The sequence below is a fragment of the Manihot esculenta genome, chromosome 2, assembly GCF_001659605.2.
Source record: "Manihot esculenta cultivar AM560-2 chromosome 2, M.esculenta_v8, whole genome shotgun sequence".
Lineage (NCBI taxonomy): Eukaryota > Viridiplantae > Streptophyta > Magnoliopsida > Malpighiales > Euphorbiaceae > Manihot > Manihot esculenta.
Genome location: NC_035162.2, coordinates 808524 through 823056, shown reverse-complemented (window position 1 = coordinate 823056; position 14533 = coordinate 808524). Strand labels below are relative to the sequence as shown.

Here is a 14533-nt window from a genome sequence, read left to right as displayed (position 1 = left end):
TACAAAAGAAAAACTACATATATAGAGTAAATCATGTAATATTATGTTTCAATTATATATTCATTTCCCTAATAATTCAATTCAATTAAATTTTTTTTCTAACAGTTCTCCTATTTAAAATAAAATAAAATAATTATTTTAATTTAAATAATTTTTATTTAAAAAACAAAAATTAAAATCTTAACTGATTTTATAAAAATTTACTTGATTTAATATATCGCTTATTTTGATCCACTCTTTTCGGCCGAATGGATAAGGCTGAATTTGACTCTATTCGAACACACATCAGTATCAAGTGATGTTGAAATTGTATCGTCTTAAAATGTGAAGTTTGAAATTCTAGTCACTGTCATATATGTATATAATTATACGCATACAATATAGAAGCTGTTCTCCATGGTGAATGAGTAAGAATTCATGGCCAATCTGAACGTCGAACTGCATAATGAGTGAATGACTCTAGTGGCTGCACCATTGCAGCCCTTTTTTCTTCAAGGAATATGAAACTCAGGAAGTGGGATATTATTCACATTAGGAACCTAGGATACCAAGGTCAAGCAGTATGTGCTACCATACGCAGAAGAAAGTCTTTTCATGCCAAAGGCAAGTAGAGAGATGCATAAATCAATGATGTAAAAAGCATCAAGATACGTAGAAACAGCTATGCAGCATAGTTTTCTTAGAAAAAAAAAATTGAGGCATTTAGTGCATTTTCACAACAAGTTCAGAGATCATTGAATTATGCACTATTGTTAAGGTATGATGACGGTTAACATATAAGATTTGCCTTGCGGGAGGAAATGGGATGGAACCTCCTTAACAAGATACGTGCCTTGCCCCAAATTGCATCATCTGACATCAAAGACAGTGGCATACCATCTCCTAAACCTAATTTGGCTCCAAAAAGTTTGCCAGCTGACATTTTCCTCACAAAATTGCTAAATTCAATCCAGTTTTGTTCTTGGAACATGTTCCTGTCCATCCTCACAAAGTTGAATGAAAAGGAGGGCTTTTTCAAACCATACGAGTAGAACCTTCTAATCTTTAGCACCTGTTGAAACGATTCATCATCCCAAATAGCAGTAGCATTTTCGCCTTCCAAGGGAATACCATAGATCCTAGCTGCCCATACAAGTTGTCTAAGAAAACCCTCTGGACTATTTGCTGACTTCAGAGATTTCTTTTCCACATCTTGCATTTCAAAACCTGTGCAGCACATGCTGAATCCATACCTTCTGAACATCTCAGTAATTGGCAGGTACCCGTTTCTGGTGGAAGTATTATAGTAGCCAGCTGTTAGCTCAGCTGGATGAGACTGTGTGCCACAATGCCAGTGTATCACAGCCACTTTGGCTGATTTATTAATTTCAATACCCCGAAAAATGTTATCAACATCCATGCATATCCTTTGCCCGTGAAGCAGCAGCATCCCTGAGTACCATTCAAGAAAAAACTTCCCATATGGTTTATTCCAAGTCCCATCACTACTGAAAAATTCAGTATTCTCAGGATCATGCACCAAACTACTAGCACCAATTGGACCTCCATTTCCCCATTCACGCAGCATTCCAACTTCATGGGCAGAAGCATTCAGAGATGCAAGCATGTACTGTTTATAGCACTCAGAAGGGGAAAATCAAAATCAATAATATAATTAAAAGATAACAGTGGGCATGGAGGAAGGGGTGGTTGGGAAGTGCAGAGAGTAATATGGTCAACGACGCTTACTCCAGAAATTGCTAGAGTGATTACAAACTTGTAAATAAAGCTCTCTTATTGGTGTACCTTATCATAGCAGTGAAACTCTCCAAGTAAATGTGAATGTGAAGCCTGTGCTAATTGTTCTGGCGGGCAGAAAGGATATCTCAGTTCACCTGCAGGACCCATCCCAACTTGAATTCCCTTACAAAAAAAAGAAACTATAATCAAGAAAACCCACCTTTCCGCATCATAAAATCTTGTATCAATAAATAAAAACAGGGATATGTAACACTGTATCAGCATCATCTTACAGTAATGATTTCACCAAGTAGAGACCTAAAAGTATCTCTGAAGTTCCTCATAAAATCTGCATAGGCTTGGACTGGTGAACGCCCCCTTAAAACAGGAAGAGTATCACATCCTAGAGAAATATATTCAGTACTTCTTCTTCCAAATCTATCACAGTAAGCTAAATCTGGATCTTTGTCAATCTCATTAAGCACCCAATTGGGGAGTGAAATCCTTCAATCACAGAAGAAGTTTCAGAACCACTAACAAATTGGAACAGAAAAAAACCCACATACAGGGATAGGTATCTAACTGAATTTGCACAAGAGGGCATTTTATTTAAGACAACCCAGAATCGTCAAAAGGAACATGAAAACAACGGAATGTCTCGCATAAATAAACCTAAAGTATAATTTTATAAACCAAATAAAGATTTCTTCACGCATGCTCACTCTGAAATGACATATGTACCTTTATACAGAGTACTAAATGCTAGTACTAAACGATTCAAAAGTGCTACAAATAAACATTCTATGACTAGAGTATGCACATGCTGCAGTTCAATATACCTTACTGCCCGTTTTTTATCCAAAAAATCAAAATGATTTGAATGTTTGAGACCAATAATTCTGTGAAATTAATCACAATATATGAAGAATATCATTTATCAAACAATTATACGATTACATCACAGGGAACCATAGAGTTGTCCATGTGAGACCTGCAGTGTCATATCCCAAAATCTTTGCATTTGAAAAAGCTATGTACTATGTAACTGTACATGACAATAAAAGAATTACAAACTCCTCGTTATAAGTACATTTTAGTTGGGTTATAAAAGGGGTAACAAAGTAAAAAGTAGAGGACTAAGGGGAGGGCTAAGCTGTATTACTTCAAATGGATGAGCTCCAACCACCTAGGCATGCGGATAGAAATAAGGATACATAAAGCCAAAAACTCTCACAGAAATTATGATAATTGCAGAAAGTCCAACTAATTACACATTAAAGCCACATTTTGGAAGCTACACTAGAAACTGTTTCTTGTTTATCAGTAGCAATTTTTAGAATTTTTTTCCGATGGTTTATCGGCCCAGCAATTTAACAAACGCATGCATATTAAATTTCCAGGCATGTGCGAAAGCTCCCAAAAATAAAGAACGCCAGGCATAACAAATACTTAAGAATAATGTGATATATGACTAATAATAACATCATCGTAATATAGCTAAAAGGAACCAATGTAAATGGACAACACAGAAATTAACTCGATAATGAGCTCTTTGGAATGAAACAAGCCAGGATCACCAAGGTGAGGAGTCACATTACTGTCGCAATTAACAATTAAAAGAGAAATTGGATAATCAATCAGAGATTTCGATGGAATCAGGACTTACCTGTTGGGATCTCCAGGCCCGCTTCCGCTCTCGTGAAAGGCCAGGACGACTCTCACCTTCAAGCCGCTCTTCACCGCCATCTGCACAAGCTCCAAATAAGGTTGCCAGTTGTAAGCCCCAGGCTGGTCTCTCTCTACCAGTCCCCACCACACCTCAATGACCACGCCCTCGACCCCGGCCAGTGCCAGCGCTCTGAGGGAGTGCATCATGATCTTCTTTCTCCGCACTTTCCCTTCCTCGTCCACCGCATCCACTGGCATCACGACGAACACAGGCGACCCCTTCTTCCTCCTCTGCGCCGCGCCAAATCCTTCTGGCATCTCGTACTGGTTGAACTCGTCGCCGTTGTCAGGAGAAACGGAGCCATCAGCATCCGAGTGTTTTGAGTTGAGACGCGAAGAAATGAACAGTGGTCGACTTAATGGGCGAGTTTGATGAGCAAAAGCGACGGAGGAGAAGCAGCGAGATAGAGGATTGAACTCGGCACGCTTGCAGCAGAAGGAAGCTGAGAATCTTGGATTCGACTGAGATGAAATGGCCATTGATTCTTAGGATCAGAGTTTGAGGAGAGTAAAAAGATAGAGAAAATAAGGCAAAGAAGAAAATGGTAGTTTCTTTTTTTGCAGAGAAACTGAATGAAACGAGGGAGAACGAACAGTGGAGCTAGTCAGTTACTAAGGGTGTGAGTGTAGTACCAGTATACAACTGCGGCTTATATACTCTACAGGAAAAAGAAGTAGGTTTTAACCCTTTGTGGAGCTGAAAAAACGCTGCATTTGTTTTGCTACTCTAATAGTTTTAACTGCTCAGATTGTGTAACTTTCAATCATAAGTGCGCTCCGTGATTCTCGCGGCTGATATTGTAGTAGAAGTGATTTCATTTTTTTCATTGACAAGAATGATTGATAATGTGCCCACGAAACTGATGGCGGCAAATCAGTTAAGCTGAGGTTTTCTCTGACTCGGTTGTTTTTTTCTTTCTTTTCTTTCTTTAAAAAAAACATTTTTATACAACAAAAAATTCTTAAATTCAAGTTTTCTCTTTGTTTTTTTTTAATCATATCTCTCTTTTATTTTCGGCATGAATTTAACTTGAATATTATTTTTTGATATTATTTATCAATATAAAGTCTTTATTTTATTTTATAAAAAATAATTTTATTTTTTACTTATTATAATTCATTAAAAAATAATTTAGTTACTGCTTTTATTAAAATGCTCATTTGTTAAAATATATTAAAAATAAATTAAATAAAAAATTAATACTTAAAAAATATGTATTTTTAATTTTATTATAATTATATTATATTTTTTTTTATCAATTGAAATATAAACTTTTAAAATTATTTTAATTATACTCTACGATTATTTATATTTTTAAAAATGCAAAATTAATAAAATTATCATATCATTTACCCTATCAATACCATATCAATAACATATATCACACTAAATTAGTAAAATTTAAAATTAATCATAAAAATTTTTACTTTTATTATAATTTTATTTTTATTAATTAAACTCTACCTTTTAATGTCTGACTAAATATATTTTATCATTATTTATATTAAGCATTGTATTTAAAATTATTATTATTATTATTATTTTATTTTAATTTTTATTAATAATTTTATAATAATAATTTATTTTAATTAAAATTATTATTAACTGATTTTTTAATATATCTAATATATTTATTATTTAATATTACTTTTAAAACTATCATTAAAAAAATAATCTTATTAAATAAGGTTGTATTAAAAAATAATTTAAAATAATATTTATAGTTTGAAAATATTAAAAATAATAAAATATTTTTTTAGAATATTTTTTTAATTATTCTTTTAATTTATATAATATTAATCTACAGCTTTTTTATAAATTATAGAGTAAATTTAAAAATAAATAAATAAAATAAATAATTATTAAAAAATTCAATACTTTTAATTTTGTTGTAATTTTATTCTAAAATTTTAAATTATTATTAAATTTATTTTGTAATATTGATGTGAGAAATAACGTAATAATTTTGTTAATTTTTAATAATAAATAAATATAATTAAAATAATTTTAAAAAATAAATTTTAATTAATAAAAAATATAGAGTATAATTATAACAAAATAAAAAATATAGGCTTTTTTATTAATTATTGAATAAAATATTTTTAATATAAAATATGAATAAAAAGGATATTGAAGAAGAATAAACAAAATTAATTATTCTAACGCCCACATGTTAGCAAATATGGCAATGGATTTTCATGAATGATTGATGGTCTACGTGTCTCTCTACATGAGGTTCTTAGTTTATTTAGAGAGTATATGGATTAGTTTGCCTCGAATAGTTAGGTCTGGTAGTTTGTTTCTATAATTTCTTTATGTTGAATCATTAAAAAACATGACACTTCAATGAAAATCATATATTATTGTTATTAATTTTCTTTCATTATTAATTATGATAAATATGCCTTATTAATTTTATGAATGTGAATAATTTTTTTAAAATTGACAATTAGAATTTTTTAAAAAATAAAAAATAAATTTTCACTTTTTATCTATTCTGTCATTGCAAAACTCTCCTTTCATATTTTACGAAAGGAAAGCTAGATATTATATTGATAAATCAATGGAATAGGTTAATTTATTTAAATAATTTATTATTAATACTTTTGGCTTAAGACGGTTTGGACATTCTCATGCTAGTATTTTCATACCATTAATATAAAAAAGAAAATTCATTTTTTAGTAGAAATTAGTATATGAGAACTACTATAGCTGAATAAATAAAATTTTCATTTTTCAATAATACAGTGTCAACTTTTTTCTCATGAGGAATTAAAAAATAAATAAATCATTCAACAAAATTCTAAGTCTCTGACTTTCCATTAGCTAAACTCAGTAAAGTTAGAAATTTATTACTCTTGTTTAGAATAAAGATTTAGCATCAATTTAATTCAATTTTTTTTTCTATCAAAATTTTATATTTAGAATGTAAAAATTTATTTTCTTTTAAGTTATAAAAATTTTATTTTTAAAAAATAAAATTATATATAATTTTAAAAGTTTTTTTTTAAATGAATCATATATCAAACCAAATGATTGTGGTTGAATTTATATATATGAATTTCATTAAATTTAATATAAATATAAAAATTAACTATATATTTAAATTATTTTAAATTTAAATTTAATAATACGTAACGTATTCATGAAAAGAAAGTTGAGTGTTTTAAACAATTAATCTAGTAATTCAAACCATACATTTTTTAAATTAAAAATACATAGTAAATAATGGATAGAAGAAAATATCTATAATTAAAATATCGTGACATTGTCCTTAATTAGCATAAGTTAATTAAATGTCACTTAATTAGCATAAGTTAATTAGGCTAGTTACAGTCTCTCTTTATTTAAAAATATTCCCACTATCCCTTAACCAGAATAAAATTGCGATTTCATTATCCAATAATCACCCGCATAATATGTAAAATAAAAATTAATTAGCAATTGAATTTATGTCTATGTCTATATTTCTTAGCCAGTGTGAAGGAGAGAGCTAAATAATTGGAATGCCACGAATACCCATAGTTACATTTTTTAATTATAATTTTTTTTATTTTAGCCGGTTAAAAGTAGTTATTTATAAAAAAATCTTTAATTGGATAACTTGTTTAGATTATTTCGTTATTTAAATTAAACTCTATTCTACTAATAATTATCTAATTAGAAAATTTTTTACAATTTATTAATATATTTTTTAAATTTTAGTTTTATTTATTATTAGTTAAAAAATCGTTATTTTACTTAAAAAAACAAATGTTTTTAAAAAATTAAAACCGTTTAAATTAAAATGTTAGATTCTATCTTTTTTTAAATATTTTTTTATAAAAATTATTTCAAAATAAAAACTTTACAAATTTTAATCAAAAATCAAATTTTTATAAAATATTAATTTAATGAATATAATATTGAACAATGAATAATTATAGAAATAATTGAAAAAAAATAAAATTTTACCTTTTCTTTAAATTTGCACGTTAATATCAAAATAAAAAATATTTGATCCAACTTTAAAAAAAATTTAATTTTAGATTATATGGAATTTTTTCAAAGCCGTTTTTTAAATATCATTTTAATATAAAAATATAGATAATATATATTAATAAGTAAAATAACATATGATTATATTTATTATTTATAAAATTAAGAACAAATCACATAATTTAACTTTTAATAATGTGTTATTTCTTTAATAATTCATGACATTATATTTTATCTGTAATATTATATATATATAAGAGAAGAAAATAAATAATAAAATTAGCAAAATGCTCCTGATAATTTTATAATATAGAAATGAGAGAATAATTTTATTTTTAAATTATTAAAATTAATTTTTAATTTCTTAAGTGATAATATAAAATTTTAATTTATCTTTTTTTAGAGATTTTTGCAGATTTGGAATTGAAAAAGAAACAAAATTCAGCAATTAAATCCAACTTGATAATATTTATAAATTTAGGATTTGATTGGTGAGTGATACAAAATTCTCGCTTATAAGCACGCCAGGACCTAAATAAGCATCAAAAGGAAGCGCTAGCCGTTAAATGTTGACATTTTTTAAAGAGGCGGGTTGAATATAGCCTAACACTTATTTAAAAAGGCTAGGCTCTAATGATTGCCTTTCGAAAATTTATGGGAGGCAATCATTGAAAATATTAAAAAAAATTATAATATTAATATATTTAATTATTATTTTAATATATATAATTATTATACATTTTAAAATTTAATAAAATTTCACAAAATTTAATAAATTGATAACTCGAGTTATTTATATTTATTAAAATTTTAATTTATCAATTAATTCATAACATTTCAATAACTAAAAATTTATAATAAAAAAATAATAATCAATATAATTATCTTAATAAATTTAATTTAATAATAATAATAATAATAATTAAATTCAAATATATAAAATTAAATTTAAAAATATTCTAAATAACCTTTAACGATGGCTATGTAAATGATCGTCCATATCACAATGTCGTGATTTTCTATTATGAGAGCGCTTTATATTGTACCTGCAGCCGTTAAACAATAGCTCTTGTTGAGTCTTCTCATAATCCGTCAAATGATAATTCTTATTGAGTTTCTTCATAATTTCCAATATTATCGTTGTCATAAATAAATTTAAATAAATAAATTGAGATAGAAGCCTAGAAATCTCCCAAATAAATGAATTTTGAGTTGTAAAATCAAAATCCTTGAATAAGGGGTCGAAGAAAATAATTTAGAAAAATTTAAAGAAAATAACTTAAGATGGTTTGAGAGATCATCCAGTGATTATCGGAGATGTAGAAAAAATAGATTTTGATGGAATATGTGTATGTACAGAAGAGAAGAAGTCAAACCACATGCTAATCATGTTTGATGATCTGAGATCTAGAAAATAGGGTTTACAAATGGTTCTGTTAGCTTAAAAAAAAAACTTAGCCTGTGAGGAGGGTGTCTCTCCTTTTATCCTACTTTTCCAATGGCGTGTCACGACCTTTCTGCTATAGGACCACATTTTCTGTCGTATGGGCTCGTACGTACGGATAATGCAGTGACCCTCCCTGTGTCAGGCGGCCATTTAATTTCCTCCGGCGCGCGAGTGGACAAGACTGCGAAGTGATTGGGCTTATTGTCCTTTCCTCTCATGACAGGGTTGGAGAGAAAGAGACCGAACCCAATAGTGGTCCGGTCTCAGGGCCAAATGGGCTGGGCCGGTCTGACTGGGGGGTTTGGGTGGACCCCGGTCTTAAGGCTGAGCGGGCTGGTCCTGGTTCATGCGAGAGACTAGAGGGCCTCCAAGTGATGGGCTGTGTAATACCCGGCTAGACTCCGACATCAGAATTCCTGCTTTCCGTCGGAATCTCGGATATCGAAACCCTCTAGAAGGGTAAAACCATGTTTTTATAAAATGTTTTTACATGTTTTATGATTTGAATAAAGAAAAAAATTGAGTTTTGAAAGAAAAGACCAAGGTTGGAAAAGCCAGGTTGGGCTGCCGAACGTTGGTGACTTGTGGAAGCTCTTTTGGCCTCCGAAGGTGGTCTGGCCAACCATCTATAAAAGGCCCCTTGTCTGAAAATGGACGAGTTTTCTCTCTCTATTTTCGGGCAAAGGTGAGATTTCGCCCTCTTTTGGTTGATTTTGAGTTTTTCCTTCAATCTCTTCAAGTTTTAACAAGTTTTAACTTGGTTTTGAAGATTTTTGAGCCAAGAACGAAGTTTTGAAGCTTGGAGACCCAGAGCTCGATTTCTCCCCATCTCCGAGTTTGGATTGCCTCTCCTCTCGATTTTCAAGAGGTAAGAGTAGATCCTACCCTTCTTTCATGTTTTTAGTAAGTTTTGTGGGGTTTAAAGGGTGTTGGATGCATGTTTAGAGTAGATGAATAATGTTAGGGTTTATGTGCCCTTTATGCCTAAATGTATGCTATGTGGATGTTTGTTGGGGTATAGGCTAGTTTTAAGCCCCTATATGCTTGACAATGTGTATATGCATGTTTTAGAATAGTTGGATGTGTGTTGAGAAGATTTAGTTGGCTGAATGTGTGTGAGAGGCTTGAGTTCTGCCATTCTGGAAGAACTTAGGTTCGGCAGCCGAAGCCATGTTCGGTCGCCGAACCTGCCTGTGGAGGTGGTTTGGCCGCCTAAACTTGCCCCCGAAAGTTTGGACTTTCGGCTTTGGAGTGGAGTTTCGGCCGCCGAACCTGCCGCCGAAGGTTGGTGACTTTCGGCTCTAGACAGGCTTTCGGCCGCCGAACCCTGCCCCTGAAAAGTGCCTGACTTTCGGCTCTTGAGGGACTTTCGGCCGCCGAACCTGCAGTCGAAAGTGCCCTGTTCAGCCTTCCTTTGCATGTTTTCTATGAATGTTTTATGATGTTTTAGGGGGTTTTTGGGGAGATGTTTAGAGTCATGTTAGTATATGTTTGGTCCCTCATTTGAGTCCACCCGTGTAGGTTCGGACCCAAGGAACCGAGGGCCCCAGCAGTGAGATAGCTGCTTCAGATTCTTTTCAGAGTTGCCAGAGGTGAGTAGAACACAACTCTATTTGATTTCAAAGCAACTAAAATGTTAAGCATGTTCATGCATCACGATTGCCATGTTTATAGGTTGTTGCATTAGAATTCACGAATATGATGCATTGCATTAATTATTGTTGATGTGGATGGTTATTGGATGATCCATTAGTCCTCGATATGATATGATATGGTATGATACGGAAGTCCAGGTCGAGGCCCATTCTACACCCCTGGCATTATTGGATATGTTATGTTATGTTATGTTATGTTTAAGAGGAAGTCCTGAGGAGATCCGTCGAGGGCCGGGCACTTATTGGATATGTAGAGGGCTATTGGTGACAATACCATCTTAAGGTGATTCACTTGTGTTGTGATGCATTTCATGGAAGCATGTGATTATTAAATTGTTTTATTTGTTCTGCTCATTGGGCTCTAGTAGCTCACCCCTTTCCCTTAACCCCCAGGTTTGCAGGTTCGGGATAGACCAGGAAGTCAGCAAGAGTAAAGGCATAGTGTATGTAATAGTTAGTGTGGACATGAAAGACAATGAAAGATAATGTATTGTAAGATATTGTACGATAATGTTATGAGGTTTAGTGTAACGACCCCAAAATGGACCGTCACCGGCGCTAGGATTCAGGTCGACTTATGGCCGCCAGAACCCGTAGCAAGCCTGCTATACTCTCTGTGTACCTGTAAATCTCATACATGATCATACATTTTCTGTGAAAATAAAACTCTTTCTCTGGACCAAGGCTTAACCTGTGCATGCACTATCTCTGTACTCTGTACTCTGTACTCTGTACTCTGTACTCTGTACTCTGTACTCTATACTCTGTACTCTGTACTCTGTACTCCTGACTAGAGCTTGCTCTAGATGGGTTAACTCATACCTGTTAAGCCTGGTTTTTCACATACTCTGTAAAACATATACATATACAGATCATGTACATAACAAAAGAGTTACAACATAAAATAACTAAGTCAATCACAACTTTAACTGTATACACAACTAGTACATCTCTTTAATATTACATGTCCACTCTAAGCTATTACAAATCTCTTTACTCTTTCTGTACTTTGCTTGTAATACCCGGCTCGTTCAGGCATCGAAATTCCTACCGTCCGGTGGAATCTCGGATGTCGGGCCCTTTGTTAAGGGTGAAGCAAGGGTTTAGCAAAGGTTTTCAAAAAGGCTTTGTACATGTTTTAAGTGATTTTATGGTTTTGGAAAGGAAAGGAATCGAGTTTTGAAGAGAAAAGGTCAAGGAGGGAAATCAGAGGTTCGGCCGCCGAAGGTAATGTTCGGCCGCCGAAGGTGGTAGAGTTTGTGCCCCCGAAAGCTAGGTTCGGCCGCCGAAGTTAGCTGAGTTGCGGGTGCAAGTTTGGCTGCCGAAAATGGTTGACCAAGCCACCTATAAAAGCCCCTTAGGTCGGTTCCAGAGGTAAGTTTTCTTCCTCTTCCCACCTTAGGTGAGCTCATGTCCTCCTTGATATGATTTCATGGTTTGTACAAGTTCTTTCATGGTTTTTAATGCGTTTTATCCTTGTTTTGAAGAGTTATGAGCTTTGAGCAAGGTTTTGGAACTTGGAGCTTGGTTTTGGAACTTGGAGCTTTTAGAGCTTGGTTTCTCCATATTGTGAAGTTAGGATCACACCAACTCTAGTTCTTCAAGAGGTAAGTGTTGATCCTTTATGTTTAAACATGTTTTAAGCAAGTTTTATGGAGGAAAGGGTAGAAGTTGCATGGTTTGCATGAGTTGTGCATGAAGAGGGTTTATAGACCCTTTATGCCTTTGTTTGCTATATGTGGTTATATGATGTTGTGTGTTGGAGTTAAGGTTGTGTTAAGCTCCTATATGCATGTTTACGGGTTTGTGCATGGTTTTAAAAGGTTGTATGCATGCTAAGAGGGTTTGGAAGGTGTAGGGAGGCTTGTTGGTGCATGGATCTAGGTTCTGGAGGAACTCAGGTTTGGCCGCCGAAAGGAGTTTCGGCCGCCGAAAGGAGTTTCGGCCGCCGAACCCTTGAGGAGGTGGGATAGGCCGCCTAAACTCACCCCCGAAAGTTTGGACTTTCGGCTCTGGTGTGAGGTTTCGGCCGCCGAACCTGCCGCCGAACATGCCTGACTTTCGTCTCTGGAGAGGACTTTCGGCCGCCGAAAGTGCCGCCGAAGGTGCCCTGTTTTGCCTTCCTTTGCATGTTTTTCCCTGCATGTCTATGATGTGTTAGAGGGTTTTTGGGGAGATGTTTTAGCGTTATGTTAGAGTTGTTTGGCACCTCATTTGAGTCCACCTGTGTAGGATCAGACCTGAGGCGAGGTGTTTAGCTCCAGTGTTAGAGTTGGCCCAGAGGTAGCCGAGCAGAGGCTTCAGGTGAGTAGAACTAACTATGCATGTTTTAAAGTTCATGTTGAAAGGTAATGACAGTATGAGCATGAGACACGCATCATTAATGCCATGTGATACTAGGTTGTATCGCACTAGAGATCACAACTATGCTGCATTGCATTGCATTATTTCATGTGTATGGGATGGACCAAGGCGATCTCAGTAGCCCATAACCTGTTATGTCTAGATAAGACCTTTGGGAGCTCCGTAGTAGGGGCCAAGCTCTAGTACATGTAGTGACCTGGGATGCTCCTTAGGGGCCGGGCACCGACAGAGGGAGTTCTGGGATCATGTCTAATCCGAGATGTGATATGTTTGTGCTGTGACACATTTCATGAAAGCATGCACTGAATGAATGAATGAACTGTTTTATGGTTTCTACTCACTGGGCTCTAGTAGCTCACCTCAGTCCCTTCACCCCCAGTTTTGCAGGGCCAGTATTAGCTGTGGGAGATCAGAGTTTATCAGAGTGAGCTATGGGAAAATCAGAGTCTAAGCGTGGGTTGCTATGTTTGGTTGTACTAGCATAGCTTATAGAGTGGCATGTATATGTATGAGAGAAGCTTGAGGTATATGGTGATGTAAGAGGATGTAAAGTTAAAGTGATGTAATGTAATGTTATGTTATGTTTTGTATTTGCTTGTATAGTATAGTTATAGACCTGATGTATATAAAGGTTATGAATGAAAAGACAATGTGGTAAGGAGATAGAGGAAAGGGGAGATCAGTATATGTGTTAAGGTATAGAGTTGTGCTTTGCCTAGTGTTGGTTAATCCCTTCCTGGTGTACATGATCATGAGGTTTTTTAAGATAAAGGTTTTCATGTTGTATGAAATGTTTTCAAGATGTTTTCATGGGAACCAAGCTTATTGATGAGTTGTTACGCCATTGGAGCAGCCCTTGTGGACTCCAGATTGGGGTTAAGTTATAAGTAAGTGCATGCACAGATTAAGCTTGGTAAAGAGTAAAGAAACATTTTCAGTTATAGATCTTGCGCAGGTTAAGCCTGTAAAGTTTTATGAAAATTGTGCTCATGTATGGGATTAGACCAGGTGAGGGAATGCATGGTTAGGCTTGCTACGGGTCCCGGCGGCCTTAAGCCGATCTGGATCCTAGCGCCGAGCAGTCTGGGTCGTTACAGAGGGGTATCGGTTTTCGGGCTGTTACAGATGGTATCAGAGCATAGGGCCTCTTGAGTACGATGTATGGAGCAAAGATGCTCAGGGAGCAGAGGTATCCCACATCGGAAAGAGGTTGTGTGAGTGTGAGTAGGGCAAGCACATTAAGAAAGATCAAGAGTAAAATCATGTCCACTAGGATAGGATCAGGAGTCCTGTCTTGCTTGCTGATGTGTACGGCCATGTGTGATCCATGTGCATGTCTATGGTATTATGGATGTTGATTGATCCCTTAGTCCTCGATATGCTATGTTATGAGATGAGATGAGCTGAGAGACCAGATATGGCCTTTGGCACAGTTGGTCATGGCATGTTAGGCTAGGTTGAGGGCTTTTGGTGACAGGTTCATCCATGATATTTGATGCATGAGGGTTCATGTGTTTGTCGCTTGGACCATATGATATGCTGCTATGCTATGTGTTGTGAGTTCATGTGTTTGTTACATGGACCCTATGTTGTGCTGCTGATGTGTGCCTGTGTGCATATTGTGTTTTCAGCAGAGTGAAG

At 34.2% G+C, this 14533-nt stretch overlaps 1 protein-coding gene across 2 annotated transcripts; it reads right to left on the bottom strand.

The window, feature by feature from the left end:
* Positions 1–315: 315 nt before the first annotated feature.
* Positions 316–4115, bottom strand: LOC110610007 (beta-amylase 1, chloroplastic). 2 transcript variants are annotated; one of them, XM_043951337.1, is made up of 5 exons: positions 3386–4115; positions 2013–2223; positions 1786–1902; positions 1073–1609; positions 796–1022 (listed from the first exon to the last, which is right to left on the bottom strand). In XM_043951337.1, the coding sequence occupies exons 1-5, from the start codon at positions 3925–3927 to the stop codon at positions 945–947; spliced, it is 1485 nt and encodes a 494-aa protein (XP_043807272.1). In that variant the 5' UTR covers positions 3928–4115; the 3' UTR covers positions 796–944. The 2 variants fall into 2 exon arrangements, with proteins under 2 accessions (XP_021605553.1, XP_043807272.1); XM_021749861.2 differs by having other exon boundaries at positions 316–1609; positions 3386–4114.
* Between the last annotated feature and the right edge of the window lie 10418 nt (positions 4116–14533).

Excerpts from the sequence above, each read along its gene's own strand:
- LOC110610007 (XM_021749861.2), bottom strand. The coding sequence starts at position 3,927 with ATGGCCATTTCATCTCAGTCGAATCCAAGATTCTCAGCTTCCTTCTGC. Across the intron at positions 2,224-3,385 it reads GGGCCTGGAGATCCCAACAG|GATTTCACTCCCCAATTGGG; the intron begins GTAAGTCCTGAT and ends CTGTGATTGAAG. Across the intron at positions 1,903-2,012 it reads TACTTGGTGAAATCATTACT|GGAATTCAAGTTGGGATGGG; the intron begins GTAAGATGATGC and ends TTTTTTTGTAAG.